Source organism: Pogoniulus pusillus, chromosome 16 (assembly GCF_015220805.1).
Source record: "Pogoniulus pusillus isolate bPogPus1 chromosome 16, bPogPus1.pri, whole genome shotgun sequence".
Taxonomy (NCBI): domain Eukaryota; kingdom Metazoa; phylum Chordata; class Aves; order Piciformes; family Lybiidae; genus Pogoniulus; species Pogoniulus pusillus.
In genome coordinates, this window is record NC_087279.1 from 23,605,149 (window position 1) to 23,628,535 (window position 23,387).

Here is a 23,387-nt window from a genome sequence, read left to right on the forward strand (position 1 = left end):
GGGGGCCCGTGGCTTGGTTTCAAGGAGAAGAGGAGGAGGAAAAAAGAGTGGAGGGGGGAAGGAGGGGAGGAAAAAAAGACATCTTTTTACTAATTGCTCACAGCTGTAGCCAAGCAGCTCCCTTTTCAGCTGCCAGGAGCTGGAGCTAGATCCTTCTCTCCCCAACGGGCTCCAGCGCAAGAGAAACCCCTGGCAGGGAGAGGGCCTCGCCTCCACCCATCCGCAGGCTGTGGAGGGGATTTCAATAATCACATTGATACACTCCCCTTATCAGCCAGAGCAGCCATTCTGCCTGCTCTCAGCGCAGCGGCGGCATCCACAAGCGGGCCGTCGGTCGGGATGACAGACTCGCTGCGACGGGCAAGCACCAAGTGCCTCCCTCTGCTCTAAGAATCACAACGGTGCCGCTTAGCTCTCCAAGGGCTAAGCTCTAGCATCGAGGCCCTGCAGAGAGCAAAAAGCCCCAGGCGAGGGAAGAAACGTCCCCTCCAGCAGCAGAGAGGAGTACCCCGAAGTTTACACACACCCCTCAGCCACAGCATCGATGGACCTCGGCAAGGCTCTGACCATCCCCAGGGCTGGACTGGCGAAGCCTGGAGCCCATGAAGACATAGGAGAGCCCACAATGAAAAAGCACCAACAACCAAATCAAAACCCTCTCTACAGTCAGGCTCGTGAGGCTTACCCTTGAAACTACTTTTCCTTGCATCAGACAATTCTGCTAATGTTCCAAATTCCTCCGACATTAGATAGTGACCGCAGAGATACTGCCTGCTCAGGAAAAGAGCCTCCAGCCGGGCCACGGCTGGCAGATTATTCATTGGAGGAAAAAGCAAATATCCAAATGAGCATCATGAATTGCAAAACCATCTGCCAAAGGTCTCAGCTGATGCTATCAGCCCTCCTTAAGCTCGGTGATAGACTTACAAGCCAGACAATGAAAACGCAATTGATTATTTGAAGAGTGACTCACTGGTGTAACAAGGATGGATTACTGGGTGAGGGGGAAGAAGGGCTTGGAAAAAAAAAATAAAAGCCTGCAGATTGACTTCTTAAAGGCAAACAGAATGGGAACAAAACCTGAGAAAAACCTCTTGAAAGCGCTGAACAGCCTTCTACAACAGAAAGGACCAAGGAAGGCAGTGAATAACAACTCTCTGCTGACATCTCAGGTACCAGCATCCAGCCAGCCAGCCCAGCCTTCTTTCCAAACTGGTGGCTAGGAGCTCCTTTCTGTACCACACCACATGCCTGTTGCTAACCCTCTATTAAAGGAGTAGGAATTTTCTCAGGTGGGCGATCACAGCTGCAGGCAGCACCAGTGGGGCTCTCCGAGGGTCGGTGGGACACATCCTGCATGAAAAGCTGACTCTATACACCTCTGTAGGGCCGGCAAGGAGGAGTGAGAGGGCTGAGGCAGGGCAGCAAAACTCCACTAGCAGATGGGGGTGCTGAAGGCAAGGATGGCAGCCCAGCTTTGCATGCCACAGACCTAGGTGACCCTTCATTTCCCATCCCCTCCTTCTCACCAGCAGCTTCAGTGACCAATCTAACCCATTAACCTGGGTGTAGAGGGTCTGCTCAGGACCTATGCATCTAGCAGCACCAAGCCGTTAAATCAGTTCACCATATCCCCCTACATCATGCCTTACGTGGCACCCAAAGCCGTAACCACAGCCTCCAGCGCCGACGGCTCTCAGCTTGAAGGAGACCTCCACTGCAAGCCAATGCATCTCCTTTCAGGTTTTGCAGGTCCGTCTCGTCCCCACGAGGGGAAGCTGAGCCTCTATCCAGCGGCACAGCCCCGTGGCTAGTGCACTGGGAAAGCCTCTCTGCCTTCGGGATGGCAAACCTCACCAGGCAGATAACATTTCACTCTCTGCATACCGAAAAGCAGCTGTAGCCACTTCCCTGCAAACCTCAGCGCAGCAAAATCCAACCAACGTTTAAAAGGATTTGTTTAGTCTAGGAGTAAAATATCAGGTAAAGTAAGAATTTGGGGCTCATCCACTCTACCCCCTCCACCATCGGTGCCATTCACAATCACTCCAGACACAGAACAAAGTCCCCAGCCCAAACCCGCAACTGCTTATTAGAGAATCCTAGAATCAGTCAGGGTTGGAAGGGACCACAAGGACCATCCAGTTCCAACCACGCTGCCATGGGCAGTGTGCTAGTTTGAAGCTAGCTAGAACGTTTTGGTGAGAAGAACGAGATGACAGGCTGTGAAAGGGAAACAGGGGTGATGTCTACCTCACTCCTAGGCTTGCTGAGAGGTATAAGAGCTAGAAACCAAACACAAAGTGGTTGCTCTCTCTCTGGGCAGCATCTCTTTAACCTCACCTTCCATCTCTCTGACTAATCCACCTGCTTCCTAACCCCCCTGGCCAACCCTCCATTCTTCCCAGGGAGGTGGTGGAGTCACCGTCCCTGGAGGTCTTCAAGAAAAGACTGAATGAGGCACTTAGTGCCATGGTTTAGTTGACTGGACAGGGCTAGGTGCTAGGTTGGACTGGATGATCTCCGAGGTCTCTTCCAACCTGGTTGATTCTATGATTCCTTGGACACACGGCAACATCTAGGGTAAGGTTGAGAGGGATGGGAGAAGGTGGAAGGGTGGGTGGGAGCCCTTCCTGGGGACTCAGGTTTCTGGGAGGGCTGCTGTGTTTCTGCATTACCTTTTACCTTATCTATCTCTGTCTCTAACTGTCTATACTGTAACTATCTGCTTGTATATTGTGCTAGCTGTAAATATAAGCTTCAACCAATTTCCAGAGCTGGCTGAGTCTAGTCTGGGTGATTTCCAAAGTGGTGGTGGGGGGGGAGGCATGGAACACCCAAACCATCACAGACAGGGACACCCTACCCTAGAGCAGGCTGCCCACAGCCTCAGCCAGCCTGGCCTGAAACACCTCCAGCCATGTGGCCTCAACCACCTCCCTGGGCAACCCAGTCCAGGCTCTCACCACTCTCATGCTCAACAACTTCCTGCTCACATCCAGTCTGAATCGCTCCACCTCCAGCTTTGCTCCATTCCCCTTAGTCTTTTCACTCCCTGATTGCTTAAAAAGTCTCTCCCCAGCTTTTTTGTAGCCCCTTTCACATCCTGGAAGGCCACAAGAAGGTCACCTGGGAGCCTCCTCTTCTCCAGCCTGCACAGCCCCAACTCTTTCAGTCTGTGCTCACAGCAGACCTGCTGCAGCCCTCTGAGCATCCCAGTGACCCTGCTCTGGACACACTCCAGCATCTCCACATCCTTCTTGTAATGGGGGCTCCAGAACTGGACGCAGTACTCCAGGTGAGGTCTCAGCAGAGTGGAGTAGAGGGGGAGAACGTTCAGCTCATTCACAGAACCAGAACGGCACAAGGCTGCATCAGAGCAGAAATCGTACCCACCCTGCCCCTTCTCTAGGAGAAACTCTGCTTTTTTTGTGGCCTTTGCTGGCAGCTCAGCTGCAACGGAGCAGGGCAGAGCCTGGCTGCAGAACAACTCCAGTTACAGCAGCTGCAGACTAGGGCTCTGTGTTCAGCTGAAATTTAATCAAGAAGTGTCTCCAACTCCTTTGAGTTCTTGCAATACAATCCTGAGTGGCTTGTAAAGGACTTCAAACGCAGACTCCCCGGGCTTGCCCGGAAACAAGCACATACCTCACCTGCTCTTTTGTACACTGCACACACGAAAAAAAGAATTAAAGAATTTATTTTCGGCTCTTCGCCAGGCACAACACTGCCTCCGACATTGTAATGCTCTGCTAAAGTGGCCATCATGCCTCCCAGCCAACACAAACAGGATACCTTATCAGTCTCGGCTGCTCTAAGTGCTGTTTCAGCAGCAGGGCATGAAGATGTGGAAGAAAGAGGCCAAAACAATAAAAGGAAGAATGGTTGGGAGTTCCTTGAATGCAACTGCGTGCTCGACATTTATGTAAAGATGGATTGTCCCGGGGCAGGATGAAGCTGATCCCTACTCTCGAACCCACCCAAACGCTCAACCTGATGGCTCACCAGCCCCTCAGCGGAGACGCTGTGGGAGGCAGCAGCAACCTCCTCCCTTCCACTGCTGCCACAGGGGTTGAGAATGCAATGAAAAAGCAGACCTCGGGTTCCCCTCCCCCCCAAACGCTCACACAAATGCTAAGTAAATAGGACAAGTGAAGTCATTTGTGCTAAGCAAAGTGCACACTCCAGCATCACCCCGAGCTCAAGTTCACCGCACACAGCAGCCGCCCGCCCCAAAGGAACCTGGGCACAGAGGCTGGAGAAGTTTGTCAATGAGTAACCTGGCAGGGAATGCTTTCTCCTTTCTGAACTGAAAACAAAATGTAACAGACCCCCAAAAAGCCCCCAAATAACAAAACACCTCCTTAAAAACAAGCTAGCAACACGGGACCCTTTCATGAAGGGCTTCAAAATCAGCAGGCAGGTCCAACCTTTGGTATTTTCTGGTGCATTCCCTCCACCAGGACAACAGCATCCTTTTGAACCAGGGGAGGGATATTGACAAGGTCTTGTAGTGACAGGGTGAGGAGGAATGGGTTTGAACTGGAAGAGGGGAGGTTCAAATTAGATGTTAGGAAAGGATTTTTTATAGTGAGGGTGGTGAGACACTGGCAGAGATTGCCCAGGGAGGTGTTCAAGGCCAGGTTGGATGAGGTATCTCCTGCCTGTGGCTGGGGGTTGGAACTGGATGAGCTTTGAGGTTCCTTCCAACCTAAACCCCCTCAGCCCTGGGGTCAGGCACAGGTTCCCTGTTTGCTCCCTCAGGGATCTGCCTCCAGAGCAGTGAGACGGTGCCAGACAGACCACACCAGCAGATTTTTGCCTGTTTCAGTAGGTGCTCCACTGCAAAATGCAAAATCTGCTAAACCCCACTGGGCAGAGCTGGCCAGGGCAGCAATGCAAGCACAAGCACATTCCCATTCGAGATAAGGCATTGTTATTCTCACATCTCCAAAGCCTTTCAAACAAACACGCAGGGAAGTGTGGAATATCTGAATCCTAAAGGAGAGAGGCACAAAGCATGTTATTCATGAAAGGGGAAAGCTGGGAGTGTCTGAGAAAGATACATAACCTACCAAAAATGCTGAAAACATATGGAAGCAATAATCTGTACTCTTCCCCCCCCCCCCCCCCCCTTTTCTTTCTAGAAAGCAGAAACAAATGCTACAGAATTTGGTGCTATTCACTCATGTGCTGTGTTACCAATATTATTGTTTCTGCTCCCTGGATGAGGCAGTCAGAATCAAAACAGAGACCCAAACATGCTGTGGGGCACCTACACGAGCCTGCTCGGGTGTCCCTCCTGCATCAGGCAAACGCTGTCTGAGGCTGCAAGCACATACAGTGTCTCCTTGCTTGCCGTGCACAGGCAGATGATGTCCAGAGCACCGAGCACTGGACGACACAGAAAGAAAACAAACATCCACTGCCACTAGCAACTCCCTGCCTACAGTCAACAAGGCAGAGATGGGAGCTGCAAAGCGTCCTATCCACCATCACCCAGCAACCTCAAACATCTCTGCTCTTCTGGCCAACTGCTTATACACCAGGTCATCCTCTCACAATGCACATCTCTTTTTGCTTAGCCATAGGTTCTTTATGTGCTCAGCTATACCCCTTTGGGCTGTTCCTGTATCATCTCAGATCTCCACGTGGTCTCCTGAGAAGATGGGAAGCTTGTCCTTGCAGATGCTTCCAGATTTGATGAGGCCAGGTGTGATCAAACTTCTGTGGGACTGGCTACAGTGAGTTAATGAGATAAAGACTGAAAACAATTGCATCATCAAAACTTCACTTGCTAATATTGGCCATTACTGAGTATTTAGTCAGTAATACAGCCACACAAATTGCCGTCCGAGACGGCAGGGCCCAGCATTACAGGCTGTACAAACACATACTGCTGATACTGAGACCCTGATGTGTGACAGCAACACATGAAGAGAAGCAGATCTCTTTCCCACCAAAATGTGATTTCGAGGGGCAAGAAAAAAAGAGGCTCCAAGAAAACATGCAAAACTCAATCTCATGCTGAAACGGAGACTTCGGTAAGCCAGTCTTTGTCTTTATGTCATGTTTATTACTGTTACTTAAATGCTTCTGCAAACCAGGAGAATAACTATGGCAACACAGACTTCTCCAAAGGGTTTCAGACACTATTTTTAAGATTATCTTATCTGCCACAGCATCTGAATGCCTTCCCTCTGAAATCAGCCGCATGCCACTGCCTCTGCAGGCTTAGCAAACCAGGTGGTGCATCCCCCAACTCCTCAAACCAGAGCTCAAATACCAGCCCGAGATTTCAGTTGCCCTGCACCTACGGTTTTAGGCTGGTGGTTTTGGAGGAGTAAGGCCTGTTGAACTGCCAGAGTATCATTTTTTGCAAAGCTTTTGGAAGGAGCAAACAAGGCATGCCTCTGTGTGCTAAACACCTGTCAATCTCCCGATGCAAAGGAGCCGCTGTTTTAAATGCCATACTAAGGCTGTAATTTTACTTCGCTCAGAGTAAATCCCAAATTAGTCCTCCACAGTAGGCTTAGCAGCAGCAAAAGCCACTCGCTGCCTTCCTGGAGCTGCCAACCATTTGTCACCTTTAAGGTTTGCATATTCCCACTAATTGCACTAGGACTAAGTTATAAATTCCCTTTTCCCTGCTCCTAGACCACCTCCCTCGAAGGCTTTTCTCTGCAAGACATTATGCAAAAGACACTCCTAATGGCTATTCATTCACCAAACTCCACTGACAGCTTTATTTAATGCCAAAGCTTGTTAACAAGCTGAATGGCACACAGTTTAATGTAATGCAGATCTGATTAGGAAACAGCATCCCCCTCTCCTAAGGAGGCAGGAGATTTTTATTGACTTTGATTTCACTTTTTCCCTACACAAAGCCACCTTTCAAGTATCGACCTGTATTAATGAGGATTCGGTTATGTACACCCCATTTCCACCCTCCGGATCACAGCCTACACAGATGAACTTTTCAATCCTTACGTACTTCACTGACAACCTACCAGGAGTCATTTTGCTGTTGGGGCTACAAGGCAGCTAGGGGTTACAGCAGTTACAGTTCGAGAGCCGGGTCCTCGCAGACTTCACGCCCAAGGATGGTGCAGCTCAACCTTCAGTCTTTTCAGACAAACCACTTAGGCTCCTTCTCTTTGGGGTTAAGTGATTTAAAACTGAAAATTGAATTTCTGCCTTACAACAAGAGGCAGAGCTCTGTGGCACGCAGGAGGTCTGACAGCTTACAAGGAGTACGACACAGGGAGTGGGCTCCAGCTTAATCACGTCTGTAACCCAGGGTGCTTTCAAGTCCTTGCTCCCACCAAGATGGTATTAAATGCACCACCACTTTCACAGGATGATTCCCTCACTACCTTGAATTGGAGATTACAATTTCAGGGGAAATGAAAAGATTCAAAACCAAACTCTAAACACGGGGACATTTGTTAACGATTCAGCAATCCCCTTTCATCTCCTCTTCGCACATCGTCTGCAGCGCTGAGGCTGGTTTTATCCTAAAAGAGTTCTGCAGAACTCGATTTCTGAGCGGTTTCCCTGGCTCAGGAAGCATGCATGTGCTTCCAGGAATGATAAATTCAGACATCTCCCCATCCGAGAAAAGTGGCTTTTAAGGGAACCTACGGGCACAGAAATCTTTGGCAGCTAACAAAGCGATTTGCCTGCTTGATGGAGCAGCTGCATGGATCACACCTAAAATCACAGGTAAGTAGAGAATACAGTCCTGCATAATTAGGTATACAACAATGCCTGCATCAGCAATGGTCTCAGTGCCTGCAGGCTTATAAATTATTTCCCTTCTCCCTAAAGCCTATCACCACTTCAGATCTTTGCAGCAAAAAGTCCCGTTTACACTTATCAGCAGAACTCTGCTATTAAAGGATTATAAGGCAGCTTACAAATCTCTAGTGGATAATTGATCTGAGTTTGTATCCTTCATCTGTGGATCTCCTTGCAAACCCTTGTTTTACTCCAATCTTGCTCTGCAGGTTGAGGTTTCAGCAAGCATCCCCAGCAGGAGCTGGCTGTGTCACCTCCTGTGCAGAGGGCACAGGCTCCTCAGCCTGTTTGCCACCTACCAAATTACCCTTTAGAATTTGCCTGCTTACAAGGTCCTGGCCTTGAGAGACCACTGCATAGCAAAAAAGGCACATGCTTCTTCTCTGTTCCTCTTTACTGTGTGCTGGAAATAGGTTGCCTTTTTTTAATTGCCTAATTACACTTCTATCAAGGCAGTTAAATGTCAATGTGCACAGGTGGGCTTGTCCTGTTCCCAGCGTAAAGGAACTTGGTGTAAGGTCTAAGTGAGGATTGTCTGCCCACTTTGTGGGATGCAAACCTCCTGATCCCCCCCTACCCAAAATGTCCCCACCCCAGGGCAGGTAACCTTTTCATTCCTAAGAGAAAGCTGTTGGAACATTCCACACACTTTTAACCTAAATCCTTGTCCATGTCCAGGGTCACTCAGAAAAGAACAGCTACAAACCAGTAATGGGCTGGCCTTGGAGTCTCCTGCTCCATCTTCTTCTGTATTTGGGATTTTGCAGGAGCTTGGTGTGCTGGTGCAGAGGGCACAACCTGGACAGAGCCACCACACCACTCTTGTCTGATAGACCCCAAGTAGCTGAGTGCCTCTGTTACTGAGTTGCTTGGCCTCCAATGGGATGATAGCAAAATTCAATTCATTAAGAGCCACTATATAGTTCCACCCTCTGAGATAATGAAACACAAAACACAGCACCTCATAAGTCCTTGGAGCAGTCCTTGGAGAAAGTTTTGATGAATGAGGCTTTTTTCCTTACCCTACATTTGAAAGTTCTCCTTAATACTTTTAGGCATTATAAAGCAACTCTGTTACAACATGAGAAAAGCTAGGACAGCTCAGGAGAGCATTTGTAAGCCCTGAAAAGAAGGTAACTCAAAGATGACCTTACAAACCTATTAGAATTTGAAGAGTATTGGAAGACCACAGCTCCTGCAGCCTAGGAAGAAGGGACACTTTCATCTTCCAAATGTCTGATGTGGGACAGTGCACACTTGGATGCGCCACCAGTGCCTGTGAAGGCCCAAGCTGGAGGACCACAGGGAGCCCTATATGCTGCTGCATGTCCCCTGGGGCAAGCTTTAGCCTGTGGACTCCGTCCCACCACACCTTGGAGCAAATGCCACTGTGAATAATGATTAGGATGGATGAAGATTAAGATACAACTCAACGGCAATACATCAATTCCCCTTCTTGCTCTGAACCTAGGCTTTAATCTGCTGAGACAGAGCTCTGAGAAGTAGGGCAGAGCACAGCAGATGCTGGAGAAAAGGGTATACCTTATGAAATAAGGTTTAAAGGTCAATAAGGGCTCCCTGGCCTACTAAGTCCGTGCACCAAGTCCCAAAGCCTGCAGCCCAGATTTAATATCACCAAGTCCCAGGTCACCCATCAGCAGGAACTCATTTCCAGGCAGCACAAGGCAGAGAAGGGAGATTGGGCTGATCCAGGGCAAGGCCAGAGCTAGTGATGCCTCCTAGGCACCAGCACTGTAGATTTAGTGAAGGGATACAACAGAAATAGCCAAAAGTATTTGTTCATGCCTACACACCCCCCATTCACCTCGACAGCTAAATCTCTGCTTGGCATCAGCAGGAGGGGCTAAATCCCCCTACGGAGTCACAGCGGAAGGCAGGAGTTTCACCCAGCAGTCAACCACTCGGAAGCCCCCTAGCACCAGCTCCCCCTTCCCACCCCACCCCAGGCTGTTCCTGCTAGGCAAGGGAGTTTTCAGCCCCTGGCACAACCTAGGGCAGCAGGACGAGCCCCTGACCGCGGCCGGGAGCTGAGCAGCTGCCAGGTGGTAATTAGCAAACCAGTTACCCCAGTCCTAGATCTGGATCCTGCTGCGCCCCGCACCAGCGGCAGGCAAGGGCACACCTGCGTGCTGCTCGGCGTCGCGGACAAACCCACCCGTGACTCCAGAACCACCAGCCCGTGTGGACAACGCCTTGAAGATTAACACAAGTGCTCCTCCACCAAAAAGCCACGTTCGCACTCTGGATGCACAGTTGGGAGGGAGCCACAAACCTCTGCCGAGGGAGAGCCACCGGGGTCCCGCTGCCCTCGGGGGATGTGGCAATGGGATGGAGTATAAGACGTGGGGATGGGGCGACGGGACGGGGGTGTCACCGGGCCTTACCTCCACTTGTGCAGGGCGAAGCCGGGACATTGGTCCCCGCAGGTGTTGCAGGGCTGGCCCCGCTCAGGCTCCGCCGACGCCGTCAGCTGCAACAAATCGCAGAGATCAGCCGCGGCCACCCCAGCTAGGGGGCAGGAGGGACAGCGGCGTGCCGGGGGCACAGGGTGGGGGGCACGCCCGGGGCAAGCGGGTATTTGTGGCGAAAGGAGCACCCACGCAGCTGGCAGACGGGGCAGGTGATGGGAGGACACACTCCCGGAGAAAGTGTCTGGGAGGTGTGCGTGGGGGGGGGCAAAACAGGCACCGCAGCGGGAGCGCAGCCGGAGCGGGCAGCGGGGCAGAGCCACAGGTTGGGGCCGGGTTCGCGCTCTGCGGGATGGGACAGGGAAAGGGGGGGGAAGGGAGAACCCCTCCGCCCTGGCACTCACCGACCGGCCGGAGAGCCGCTTGCGGGAGCCGCGGCCGAACATGGTAGCGCCGAGCCGCGCTCCGCGGAGCCCAGCGCAGCCCAGCCCGAGTGCGCGGCAGCAGCCGCCCTGGCCCGCCCCCCCCTCGGCGGCCGCCCCTCCGCCGCGCTCCCGCCCCTTCACCCCGCCCCGCGGCACGGCAGGCACCGCCCCGGGAGCGCACGGCTGGTCCCCCTCGGCCGCGGGGCAGCCGCTCCTGCCGCCGCTCCGCTCGGAGTTAAGGACCCTCTCCGCGCCCTTCACGGCGCTGGCTGCTGTCCCGCCGCAGCTGGGCGGCTCCGCCCGGCTGTGCGGTGCGCTCGTAACGCTCCAGAGCACGAGTGTTAATAGAAAACCCGAGTTCCAGAAGAGAAGAGAGGGGATGCTGCCCGGGTGAAGAAGCACGCACCGAATTTACAGCTCTGAGCGCGTTGTGGGGGTGTGTGTGTGTTTATTGGCACAGGCAAAGGCAGGCAGCAAACAGCCTGGGTTCCTGCTGGACTTCTGCTCTCCTCACGGAGAAGAGATTTAATCCACAAACACGAGCAGAGTGCGGGAGAAACTTACAGTCATGTGAAATATATTTGCAGCCTGAGGGGCTAGGCCAGGACACAGCACACTTGTTACACTCGCGGCGCTCATGGTCCTCCTAGAGCTACAATGTGGGCCAGGAGGGCTGGGAGCTTTGGGGCAGCTCACCCATCAGCCTGCACTTGCCATGTGCTACAAAGGGATCCCCACTGGAAGCAGCTAGCCTGTCCCCCTGGGATCCGCAATCACACAGCGCATCTGGACCAAGGCAGAGCATGGTGAAAAGGGGGAGCAATAAACGCACTTCATGGAGCACAGGGCTCCTCAGAAACTTGTCCCCGGTGCAGATGCAGCAGCCTCACCATTAGCATTTCACAGCCTCACCAGCGGTTGTTCGCAGATCCTGTCATCTCCTTCCCCTCCTTCCCTGCCTCACTGTTCCTCTGCCCTGCTGCCTCACAGCTGGCTAAAAATGTAACTCTTTGATAGGTTCTTTTCCTTTAATCAGTTCCTGGTTTTGTCAAATGTTCACCTGTGTCTTCCTCTCCGGGAGACTGAAATGAGGCTGGGAGCTGTGTGGTTGTCTTTCCAAGACCCTCAGAGAAAGAAAGTTTCAGGGAGATTTTTCATTCTTTCCTCCCACAAATGTTGGGCTTTCTTAAAAACAAACATCCCCAGCCCACATCCCATGAAAAAAATCCCACCAAAAAGCAAAGAGGGAATTCTGTTATGGAGAAATGTTGGGTATTTTTGGTGGGCTTTCTGCATGTCAGTGGGAGAATACTGAGAGCCCACCCTTCTCTGGTTTTCTGCAGCTGCTCTTTTTACCCTTCCAAACCCCTCCATCTTCCCTCCATTGCTCCCTTCTGATAAATTTCCTCATCGTTATCATTTTCCTCCTTGTTTTCTTTCTCCCTGTTTCCATGCAGTGGTCTATGAACGTGTTCTGGATTCTCAAGGGAAGGGGCAATCTTTTCTTCATGTTCTCTCTCCTGAAGGCCAGCAGGATTTCCTGGAACAAGAATCATGCAAGAGAACCTAAAAATCTCCAGTGCTTTGGGTGTCTTTCGTAGGATTTGGAATATTTAAACCTCCAATTAGAGCTGCCAAAATAAAAAGCATTATTGGATACAAGGACTTATAACAAGATTCAACGTGCTGTGGGAAATGCTTTAAAGGTGACCTGCAAATCCTCTTTAATTGCTTTGCTGTTGCAAGCAATGCTGTGTGCCCTCAATAACAGGGCTGGTGAGGACATCTGCTATGAGTTTAAAACAGCAAAAGTAAGTCAAAGTTGGAGGGGAAATTCTGTGAAGGTGGGGCCGTGCTGAATCACGTCTCCAGGGTTCTGATGAAGAGGCAGGTCCTAAATCACTTCTTAGAACACGGCAGGTTGGTCCCCTCCCTCCATTCCAAGCTGTTCACGGAGCCACCAAACTTGCCTGCCACCCTATATGGCTTTGTATCTTCCAGCCTCGTTTCAGCAGATACTGCAGATGCTGGTGGGCGGCTTCTCAATACACAGGCAAAAAGCAGGAAAGGCTCTGAGGCTTGCACCAGTGTGTTCAAAAGGAGAGGGAAAATGAGGGCTCAGCCTGGGAGTGAGGAAGGTGCAGATAAGAGGGTTCCTCACTGCATCTGCTCTGGTGCAGTGGGAGGGGGATCTGGGGAAATCATGTATACCTAGAGCCATGAAAATACCCAGGTGTCAAAGACCCCAGCAGAGTCAAGTCCTTAGGGACTCCTTGCACCTAAATATCACATGGAGACAGCACTTTCCCTCTGGCCCAGGACATCCGGGACAAATGGAAGGCTAGGCAGGAGGACCTGATCCACATGTGGTGGATGTTCAGATGCTGCATCTACCCGAGGAAACAGCCGGGCCAGAACATCGTCTCTAGGATGTATTTGGGAAAGGGAGGGAAGACATTATCTCACTGGCCTGAATGCTGATCTTCTCTTTCCTCCCCCAGAAAAGCTGCCAGGAGTAAAGATCTCTCAGGAAATAAACTCCCACTCCCTTGTTCTCACCGTGTTCAAAGGGGATGATGCACACATCCTGGCATGGCTGGGCAGGCAGGGGACAGGAACACAGATCCAACCCTACCTGTGCTGCATCAGAAGGTACATTTGAAAGAGGTTTTTGTATTTTTGTTTTTATAAACATGTAGATCTTTCTCCTGAGAGGAGACAGACTCAGCTTGGAGGTGGAAGGTGTCAGATACTGCTGTCAAATAGGCTCAGAGAGAGACACATGAATAATATATATCAGACAGTTTGTCTGACAAATTATTGTTTCTGCTGTCACTTAAATTGTTCTGTACATCATCTTCCCTTCCCATTTCTGTTTAACCAAGCCTGCCTGGAGATGACACTTCTTCCAACCCTTCTCATGACTAAGCCAGGTTAAAACCCAGTTTGCTCTACTCATGCACTGTAAGATGGACCCCTTGCCCTTTGTGAAGTTCTGTCTGACTAAGAAGAGCGAAATAACAGGGCTGCTCTTCTTTTCTTGCTCCCTGTTGTACCTGATACTGCAGAAATAATTATGATTACAACCAGAGAGCTCAGGGGAAGGTAAGTGCAGCTCCTGCGTTACCTTTCAGTCACAAGCTGGGTGTTGCAGGGGCTGTCATGAGACCCACGAGGGAAAGAAGCCCTGGATGCAGGGCAAGAACAGCAGTGGCTGCAGTGTACCCAGGCTGTACCCAGGCTCAGTAGCTCTGGCACAACTCCTGCAAAGCATCTTAGTTCAACACACATTTTGTGCTGTGTCTCCTGGGCAGATAAACACACTTCTTCAGGCAAATGGAGCTTGTGGCAGCAGAAGGTGAAAAGAAGAAACCCATGTTGCTGCAGAGCTGGCCCAGTCCCAGGGTACATGGCAATCTTGCCTTGCAGTGTGTCCCACTGCTGCACCTGGAGTAAAGAAGATGCCATTTGGGCTCTGCTTCCCCATTGACCTCCATCTCCTTTGAGACACCAGTTTCAGCAGCAGCAGCAGCATCAGCAGCAAGGAAGTTACATATGCCCAAGCCCAGTGGGCAAAACTAACCAGCTAGGACAAGAAGCTGCAGGTCCACAGCAGTAGCTGCAACCAGGAGATCACAGTATCACAGTATCACCAAGGTTGGAAGAGACCTCACAGATCATCAAGTCCAACCCTTTAGCACAGAGCTCAAGGCCAGACCATGGCACCAAGTGCCACGTCCAGTCCTGCCTTGAACAGCTCCAGGGACGGCGACTCCACCACCTCCCCGGGCAGCCCATTCCAGTGTCCAATGACTCTCTCAGGGAAGAACTTTCTCCTCACCTCCAGCCTAAATTTCCCCTGGCACAGCCTGAGGCTGTGTCCTCTCGTTCTGGTGCTGGCCACCTGAGAGAAGAGAGCAACCTCCTCCTGGCCACAACCACCCCTCAGGTAGTTGTAGACAGCAATAAGGTCTGCCCTGAGCCTCCTCTTCTCCAGGCTAACCAATCCCAGCTCCCTCAGCCTCTCCTCGTAGGGCTGTGCTCAAGGCCTCTCCCCAGCCTCGTTGCCCTTCTCTGGACACACTCAAGCATCTCAATGTCCCTTCTAAACTGGGGGGCCCAGAACTGAATACAGCACTCAAGGTGTGGTCTAACCAGTGCAGAGTACAGGGGCAGAATGACCTCCCTGCTCCTGCTGACCACACCATTCCTGATGCAGGCCAGGATGCCACTGGCTCTCTTGGCCACCTGGGCACACAGATGGGAAATATGGGAACCACTTTTGCCAGCAAAGACCATGAAGTCTGTGTGTCCAGCTTTGGTTTAGCACTTTTGGATGGGAGTTATCTGGCAGACATGACACTTCTGTGTAGGGAGCCAGGAAAATTTCAGTTTGCTAGTCTGTCCAGGAACGTGCCCCCAGCTCTGTTCCTACACTGCAATCCATGCTTTGTGTTAGAAAATCACCTCCAAAATCCCCACAGAAAACCCTTGGCATCGCTCTGTGTATTCTGACACCCCTGTACCTCCTACAGTTGGGCCCTGGCCTGACCATCATCACCAAGGCAGAAGCAGCACCGGCTGAAAACACTGGAGCAAGGCAGAAAGCAGCTCTCCTTTTGTCTGCTGGACACATACATTTCTCCCATCTTCTGCAGCGTCAAGGTGAATTTGGCTGCTACAGACCAAGTCAGCTCCCTCGTGGTTCCTCCTGCCGGCAGCCTGTGCAGGTGAATTACAGCTCATCGTGAACCCTGTCTCCATCTAGTACCCTGAAGGTAATAAATGTCTGACTGTTATTAGGCACTTATTGTCTGAAGCCTTTCAACAACAAAAGGAGGGCTTAAAAAACGCCTCCAAGTGCCGCAGCTGCTGAAAAAGTGTCCTGGGAACTGCATAGTTCTACCAAGCCTCCTCCTTCCTGGGTAAACATGCCCCTGTGACGGTCTTTTAGCAAGGAAACAATTCAGTGTTTCCACTTCAAGGTTTGCAATTACCGCAGGCAGAGAAGGCTGAAAGCCCAGTTTGAGGTGGGGATATGGAGTTTCAGTCTGTGCCGTGCACAACAGGAGCCCAGGCCGGGATGAATCATGCTCTGTTACTTGGCTTCTACATTTTTTTTTGCACTGCGTAGGTTTTTTTTTTTCCTAGGGCATATTCCATCAGGCACAGATTGGTCAGATTCACTTTGAGCCTTCCTTACACTGCCAGCCCCGTGGCACACGCACTTCAGATGTCACAGGCGGTCACAGAGTGGGCTTAAGCAGCTTAACAAAGCCCTCCCATCGCTGCCGTGGATTGCCATGCGTTTTCTGAGTGCTCTTCATCACGGTCCTTTGACTACTGGGTTTTTTTTTTGGTGGTTGTTATTAGATTTATCAGTTCTGAGGTATTTTGATTAAAACCATACTGAGTAATTTCACCTTTTTTTTTTACCCCCCCTTCATCAACACAGTCATTTGTAAATATCCCAGGAATCTTTTTTTTGTTGGTCCTCCCACCCAGGAATGCAAACGGCCATTATGTGCTCCCCGAGGTATCTCCAAATAACCCTTCTCCTTTTAACCTTAGGATTTTATTGTGTTTGTTGCTAGGTAACTGAGTAAGATTTATAGCCATCTATTGTTAATTTTGAAGGCAGTCTTCAATTTCATTGTAAATAGCATTTGGGAGTTGGAGCCCGCACCGATGAAAACTTGCAGCCCAGTCCCACTCCGTGGAGAGGAGCACCTGCTATGGAACGCGGAGCCAAGTAGGTGCACAGAGTTAAACCCTTCAAAAAAGGGCCCAGCACCCTTCCAACTGGGCAGGCTGTGTGCTCCTGGGGTGCTGGGCGGGCCTCAGGCTCCTCAGGCTCTGGCGCCGGTGCAGCAAAGTGCTGGGGCAGGGGTTGTGCTGCGCACTGAGCGCATCCTGGCTGCCGCCGCGCTCCCCTCCCTCCTGCTCCTCTTCCAGCCCCCTCCTCGCCCTTGCAGGCTGTGACTCGCTGCCTGAAATGACAACGCTGCAGCTTTTCCCCAGAACTGGATTTCTTCCCTGTCAAGCTCAAGGCTCCCCAGGCACAGCTCTCCCTCCCCTCTCTTTGAGGAGAGGTGGGTGGTGGATGGCCCCGGTTCATGCTGTTCCTTAATGCTTTGCAATTTGAGGCTAAACAAAGCAATCAAGTGGGGCTCTGCCGCTTTGCACAAACCCTCCGTGCGCTATAGCAACAAGTAATTTTCTGTGGCCCTCTCTCGCTCCCTTGAGCTCTCTTGCAGCCCAACAGAATTACTTGCTTTATGCTGTAAATTGCCGCTCCTGTCATGCTTACTCTTCAGGGCCGTTCCTGAAGATGAGAGAAAGCAAATCTCTTTGGGGTAGCTCGCAAGGGTCAGCAGCCGAGGCAGGAGGTCAGCTGTCAGGAGCGGAGCTACTCTGCCCTCTGCTCGCAGTGACGCTGGAAGCATCGCAGGGTTCTGTTCGGTCCTTGCCATCCTGCAGGGGGAAAGGTCCCTTCATTTAAGAGCTGCTTTAGTGTCTCTTCTGATTAGGGGAAAGGAAAATAGCCTTTTTCTTCTTGTCTTACATGATTGAAACTTGCTGATAAATAGAGTGAGATTTCTTAACAGGAGGGAGCTAGAATCAGGCAGAAGTTAGGTAGCTGCTCAGAGGGGAAATGTGGGAAACTACATCTGTGGTCGCAGAGGTGCCCTAGATGGTTTCTCTTCACCAAGCTTTTACATTTGTGCTGTTTTTACTTGCTGGAGATACCATCTCTTTGGCCAAGGCAAACAGCCCATGACCTCCCTGCTGTCTAAAGCTTTTGATCCCCCTCAAGTGAAATGCTTCTGTACATTTAGGGTCTTGAAAGGACCAGGCCACTAGGAATGATCAAATCAGGAGCAGTGTGGCCAGCAGGACAAGGGAGGTTCTTCTGCCTCTGTGCTCAGCACTGCTCAGGCCATACCTTGAGTGCTGTATCCAGTTCTGGGCTCCTCAATTCAAGAGAGATGTTGAGGTTCTGGAAGGTGTTGAGAGAAGGGCAGCAAGGCTGGGGAGGGTCCTGGAGCACAGCCCTGTGAGGAGAGGCTGAGGGAGCTGGGGGTGTGCAGCCTGCAGAAGAGGAGGCTCAGGTCAGGGCTCATTGCTGTCTACAACTACCTGAAGGGAGGCTGTAGCCAGGTGGGGTTGGGCTCTGCTGCCAGGCAAGCAGCACCAGAAGAAGGGGACACAGTCTCAAGTTGTGCCAGGGGAGGTCTAGGCTGGATGTTGTTAGGAAGTTGTTGTCAGAGAGAGTGATTGGCATTGGAATGGGCTGCCCAGGGAGGTGATGGAGTTGCTGTGCCTGGAGGTGTTGAAGCCAAGCCTGGCTGGGGCACTTAGTGCCATGGTCTGGTTGATTGGTTAGGGCTGGGTGCTAGGTTGGGCTGGATGATCCTGGAGGTCTCTTCCAACCTGGTTGATTCTATGACTCTATTAGTGAAATCTGAATGCAAGTCATATCTGCAAAGCTTCACATACTACTTGCACAAGGTGGAGGAAAGCTGATGAAGAGGAGGATATACCCAGATTATCTGGGGCATCTAAGGAAGGCAGCCTCTCCCAGGGCGGGCATGTAGCACTTAGAGGTTGTTCCAGGTGAGCCACGCACCAGTACAAGGCACACCCCCTCCATTTTCCACCTAGAGCGGGATGAAGCTGTAGTAAATGTGGACAGGAGCTGTTGGAAGGACTTCAGCACATGCCACTTAGTGCCATTAAGTCAGCAAAATTTAGGAATATCTCTAAAAACATCCATCTGCAGGACGTCATTCCTCCATTTGCCCCACCTGGCTGGGGACGACAGCTCAAGTGAGAGTCGGCAGAGACATCTGCTGTAATGCCTTAGGCTGAGGTTTCCTTGGATCGTCTGTGTCACTGATCTGGGTGGATTGCCCCCTGAGATATGTAGATTTGAAGAGACCTGGTATGCTTAGTAATCCCCTGGGAAGAGGCCAGTGAAGTAGAGAGGAAGAGAGCAAAGTCTCTCATCAGCTGAGCTCCAGCACAGACGGGAAGAAAGGCTTCTGCACTCCCCGGGCAAGACTCACCATGTTGTTCCTGCTGCTGCCAGGATGCAAACCTCTATGGCAGCTGCTGAGCTGTGCCTCCTTTCATCAGCTTGGCACATGCCATGTGAGGTTCGTTATTTCACAGCTGGCTTATTTGCCAGTTCAGCCAACGCAGGTACTTTGTATCTGAGGCTGCATTTTCTCAACCAGGGCTCCATCGCCCCAGTGCCTGCTCCCACTAAGCTCCAGCAAGGCACCAGCCTCAGAGGCAAGTGCAGAGCTGCCTGCTCCCAACACCGCAAATCTGGCCTCTGCTCCGAAAGTCTGGCCGAAGCAGTGACCTGCAGCTGAGACAGCTTCATCCCGACAGCCGAAGCCATGCATGAGGACAGAGCTCCAGCCGCTGGCAGCATCTGGTACCTACTTGCGTCCTTGACTACCGGCAGCTTCACTCACTCCTGCCGCAGGGACTAGAGGCATGGGAGCAAACAAGCCCCCGTCTGCGTTTGCCAGCCACAGCAGCTAAACCGGACAGGTTTGCTCTTGCCAGTGTGTTTGCAGGGAGCCATCTCCACATGCCTGCTACTCTGAGCCGGAGCAATTAAAGCATTTCACAGAAAACAGTACGTTCTGCGAGGGGATGGAGGAGGGCAGGCAGCAAGCACTGAATAGCTTCAAAGAGAAAGGTCAGCACACCAGCAAGGATGGATTAGTAAAGGACACAATGCAGCAAAGACCTGATTAATTTAATTGCCCATCTGAAATGTAGTCACAGATTAAAGAAAGGTGAAGAAATTATAAGCATATGAAGGGAGCCAAGTAATGGATTTAAGGGCAGACAGAGCCCTACCTCCTCCAGCATCCTCTGCCCTGCATACAAAGAGGTTTGTATTCAGGGATTATTCCAGGCTTCTGGCTCTTCTCCTCATGCTTTTAGAGATGGAGACATTGACTACCAACAAATGTTTAAGTATCTGCAGCTTGATATCACTGCTGACAGCTCAGATTGAGCAGGAACACTAAAGCTGGGCATGTACCCAAGTCTGCAAGGAGATGTAACGTGGAAACCATTTGGGCTCTGTGGTCCCAGCAGAACTGAGGTTTTCCTGGTGGAAATGGATTGATGTGCATGGCCCCAGTCACTGCACTTCATATCCAGCCTCTGCCTTAAAGGACCTGAATCAGCTTCACAGAGGAGGAATGTGTCTCTGCCTTCCCTCACCTTCAACTGGTATCTGTATTAGATCTCTCTGTACTTACAGTCATGTCTCCAAACTCTTCAGAGGTTCCATTTATAACTGGAGAGTGGCAGGAGTAATTTCATGCACGAACTTCACAGGTTTGTTGATTATTTCAATTGGAACAAACAAATAATCTCCCCACCTCAGGAAATAAAGTATAAAAAACACATGGGCTGGGTCAAAACGTTGCTCTCCTCTCATTTTGACTTTTCAGAAACTCTGCCTTATGTTTGCTACAAAATTAATCCAGCTTTGAAGTGGAAACTCAGACTCTTCTGGGAAGGCCAGAAATAACTTCTTAGCATTCTTCATTTCACTGTTGCAAAGAGAGGTCAGAAACTTGTCAACTAAATCTGCTCCTGGAAGGCTACAATTCCGATTGCCTGGATTGCTCCAGCTCAGGCAAAGACACTTGGAAAATACTGCAGTGAGACTGACAGGCACCACTTTTGGCCATCAGCTCCTTCCTCCTGCACAGTGCAACCTGGAGAGCTGCCTCCAGGAATTTATACTGCAGAAAGACTCATCTCCTCCCATTAACCAGCAGCTAGCACAGTTAGTGACCACTGGATGAAGCACAGAATCATAGAATCAGCCAGGTTGGAAGAGACCTCCAAGCTCAGCCAGCCCAACCTAGCACCCAGCCCCAGCCAATCAACCAGACCATGGCACTAAGTGCCCCAGCCAGGCTTTCTTTGAGCACTTCCAGGGATGGTGACTCCACCTCCTCCCTGGGCAGCCCATTCCAATGCCAATCACTCTCTCTGCCAACAACTTCCTAACAACATCCAGCCTAGACCTCCCCTGGCACAACTTCAGACTGTTCCCTTCTTCTGTTGCTGCTTGCCTGTCAGAAGAGCCCAACCCCACCTGGTTACAGCCTCCCTTCAGGGAGTTGTAGCCAGCAACGAGGTCTGCCCTGAGCCTCCTCTTCTGCAGGCTGCACACCCCCAGCTCCCTCAGCCTCTCCTCACAGGGCTCTGCTGCAGGCCCCTCCCCAGCCTTGCTGCCCTTCTCTGGACACCTTCCAGCACCTCAACATCTCTCTTGAATTGAGGAGCCCAGAACTGGACACATAAGAATGCACATGTGTTTCTTAAAGGGACCTGATACGAGGAGTTCTTGATCTGAGGAGTTCAGGCAGTGGGAGAACTTACCGCGAGTGCTGAGCTGCTTCAGCTGTTGGTGACTTGGGCTGGGTTGAATTTCTGTGTCCTTGCCTATTAGATGGGAGAACTGCCTCGCCTCAGCACTGCTCCCCTGGCAGAAATACTTTCTCTAAGTCAGCCCTTGATCATCTGTTTTGGAAAAGGAGTAGTGTTGGAAAGATCCACTGGTCTGGGTGGGCTTCAGTGGAAAATTCAAGCCCAAACTGCTCTCCGTGGTCTTTTCTGCCTCTCCCCATTTGTCAGTGTGATTTTCAAAGCATGGCTATGCAGAAGGTTTTCTAGCCAATGTCCTAATTTAAGGCTAGCTCCTCGAGATGTGCATTTTCCACAGCCAAAATGCATTTTGTTTTTCTACAGAGGGAAGATGTCACTGGGGTAGAAGAGATATTGAAATGGTGAAGCAGTCACCTCTGTCTCTGGAGGCCTGATAGGCTGTACAGAGAGACTGAGGCAATGTGCTTTAATAGAAGAGCACTGTGATTTTCATAGAGTCACAGAGTCACAGAAGCATTCAGCCCCTCAGGATCACCAAGCCCAACCAATATTCCTACTCTACAAGGTGCACCCCAAGGTGTATCCCCAAGCACCACATCCCAGTGACTCTTAAACACATCCAGAGTTGGCGACTCAACCACTTCCATGGCCAGCTCATTCCAGTGCCTGAATAACTAGACCTAAGCATCCAGAATGTTAAAATGACCTTCTCATTATAGAGGGCTGGAAGGTTAGACATGGGATCTAATCAATGTTTGCAAATATCTGAGGGCTGGGGGTCGAGAGGGAGGGGACAGATTTCTCAGTTGCACCCTATGATAGGACAAGGGGCAGTGGCTATAAACTACAGCACAGGAGCTTCCACCTCAACATGAGGAAGAACTTCTTTACTCTAAGGATCACAGAGCACTGGCACAGGTTGCCCAGAGAGGTTATGGAGTTTTCTTCTCTGGAGACTTTCCAGCTCTGGATGTGTTCCTGTTTGACCTGAGCTAGACCTTCTGGTCCTGCTCTGGCAGAGGGGTTGGACTCAATGATCTATGGAGGTCCTTTCCAACCCCTAACACCCTGTGATCCTGTGAATCAGGGCCTGTGCACATGTTTTAAATCCTTGTAATAATTTATTAAGGATAAATGATAGAAAAGGAAGATAACTTTAAGATATTGGGCATCTAAACAAATGCTGCCTGTCCTGGTTTTTGCCTCTGACAGTGTTTCAGACAGCATAGGAAAGCTGTTCACTCTCCTTTTGCATTGAGAACACTGAGGCTGAACAAGGCTGGAGCTGCCAGCACTAAGACACCTGATGCATTTTCTGAGACAAAGCAAGAGGAGCATACAAGGCAGGGCAGAAATATCCAACTCCTTCACTCTCACCTGCAGCCTCTGGGGCAGAAATATCCAACTCCTTCACTCTTACCTGCAGCCTCTGGGACAGAAATATCCAACTCCTTCACTCTTACCTGCAGCCTCTGGGACAGAAATATCCAACTCCATCACTCTTACCTGCAGCCTCTAGGGCAGAAATATCCAACTCCTTCACTCTTACCTGCAGCCTCTGGGGCAGAAATATCCAACTCCTTCACTCTTACCTGCAGCCTCTGGGGCAGAAGTATCCAACTCCTTCACTCTCACCTGCAGCCTCTGGGGCAGAAATATCCAACTCCTTCACTCTTACCTGCAGCCTCTGGGGCAGAAGTATCCAACTCCTTCACTCTCACCTGCAGCCTCTGGGTCAGAAATATCCAACTCCTTCACTCTTACCTGCAGCCTCTGGGGCAGAAGTATCCAACTCCTTCACTCTTACCTGCAGCCTCTGGGGCAGAAATATCCAACTCCTTCACTCTTACCTGCAGCCTCTGGGGCAGAAATATCCAACTCCTTCACTCTTACCTGCAGCCTCTGGGGCAGAAATATCCAACTCCTTCACTCTTACCTGCAGCCTCTGGGACAGAAATATCCAACTCCTTCACTCTTACCTGCAGCCTCTGGGGCAGAGACAGTGGAAGACTCTGGCTGCAGTTTGTTACATGGTTGACCTCCTGGGAGCCAGTCCCCATCTGTTTCATTTTAACACAAATTTCCTCTACCTGAATTTTCTTGTATATGCAGCATTACATTTTCAAACTTAGAGTAGTTAATTCCCCCCTCCCCCTCCCAGTTATTTAAATAGCACTGCTAATCCTGTGGCCCTGTTACATTATCCCAGCTTCAAAACCCTTTGCAAAATGAACTGTCCCATGGCAAGGTGTTTTCCCCACTGGCAAAAGCCAGTCACTAGGCACCTCTGAGTAGTGCT

The 23,387-nt window shown here is 50.9% G+C and overlaps 1 protein-coding gene and 1 long non-coding RNA gene across 2 annotated transcripts in view; one reads left to right on the forward strand and one right to left on the reverse strand.

Moving 5' to 3' along the window:
- The window catches only part of PRICKLE2 (prickle planar cell polarity protein 2), a 151,312-nt gene extending 140,568 nt beyond the window's left edge, over nucleotides 1–10,744 (reverse strand). The window contains exons 1-2 of the mRNA XM_064157010.1: nucleotides 10,634–10,744; nucleotides 10,206–10,291 (exon numbers count right to left, since the gene is read on the reverse strand). Coding sequence (XP_064013080.1) covers nucleotides 10,206–10,291; nucleotides 10,634–10,675 — 128 coding nt within the window. The 5' untranslated portion in view covers nucleotides 10,676–10,744. The remainder of the gene's footprint in view (nucleotides 1–10,205; nucleotides 10,292–10,633) is intronic.
- A 146-nt stretch (nucleotides 10,745–10,890) lies between these two features.
- Nucleotides 10,891–12,443, forward strand: LOC135182241 (uncharacterized). Its single transcript, XR_010305118.1, has 2 exons — nucleotides 10,891–11,460; nucleotides 12,112–12,443. It is a non-coding gene; the product is annotated as an uncharacterized LOC135182241 (long non-coding RNA).
- The last annotated feature ends 10,944 nt before the right edge of the window (nucleotides 12,444–23,387 follow it).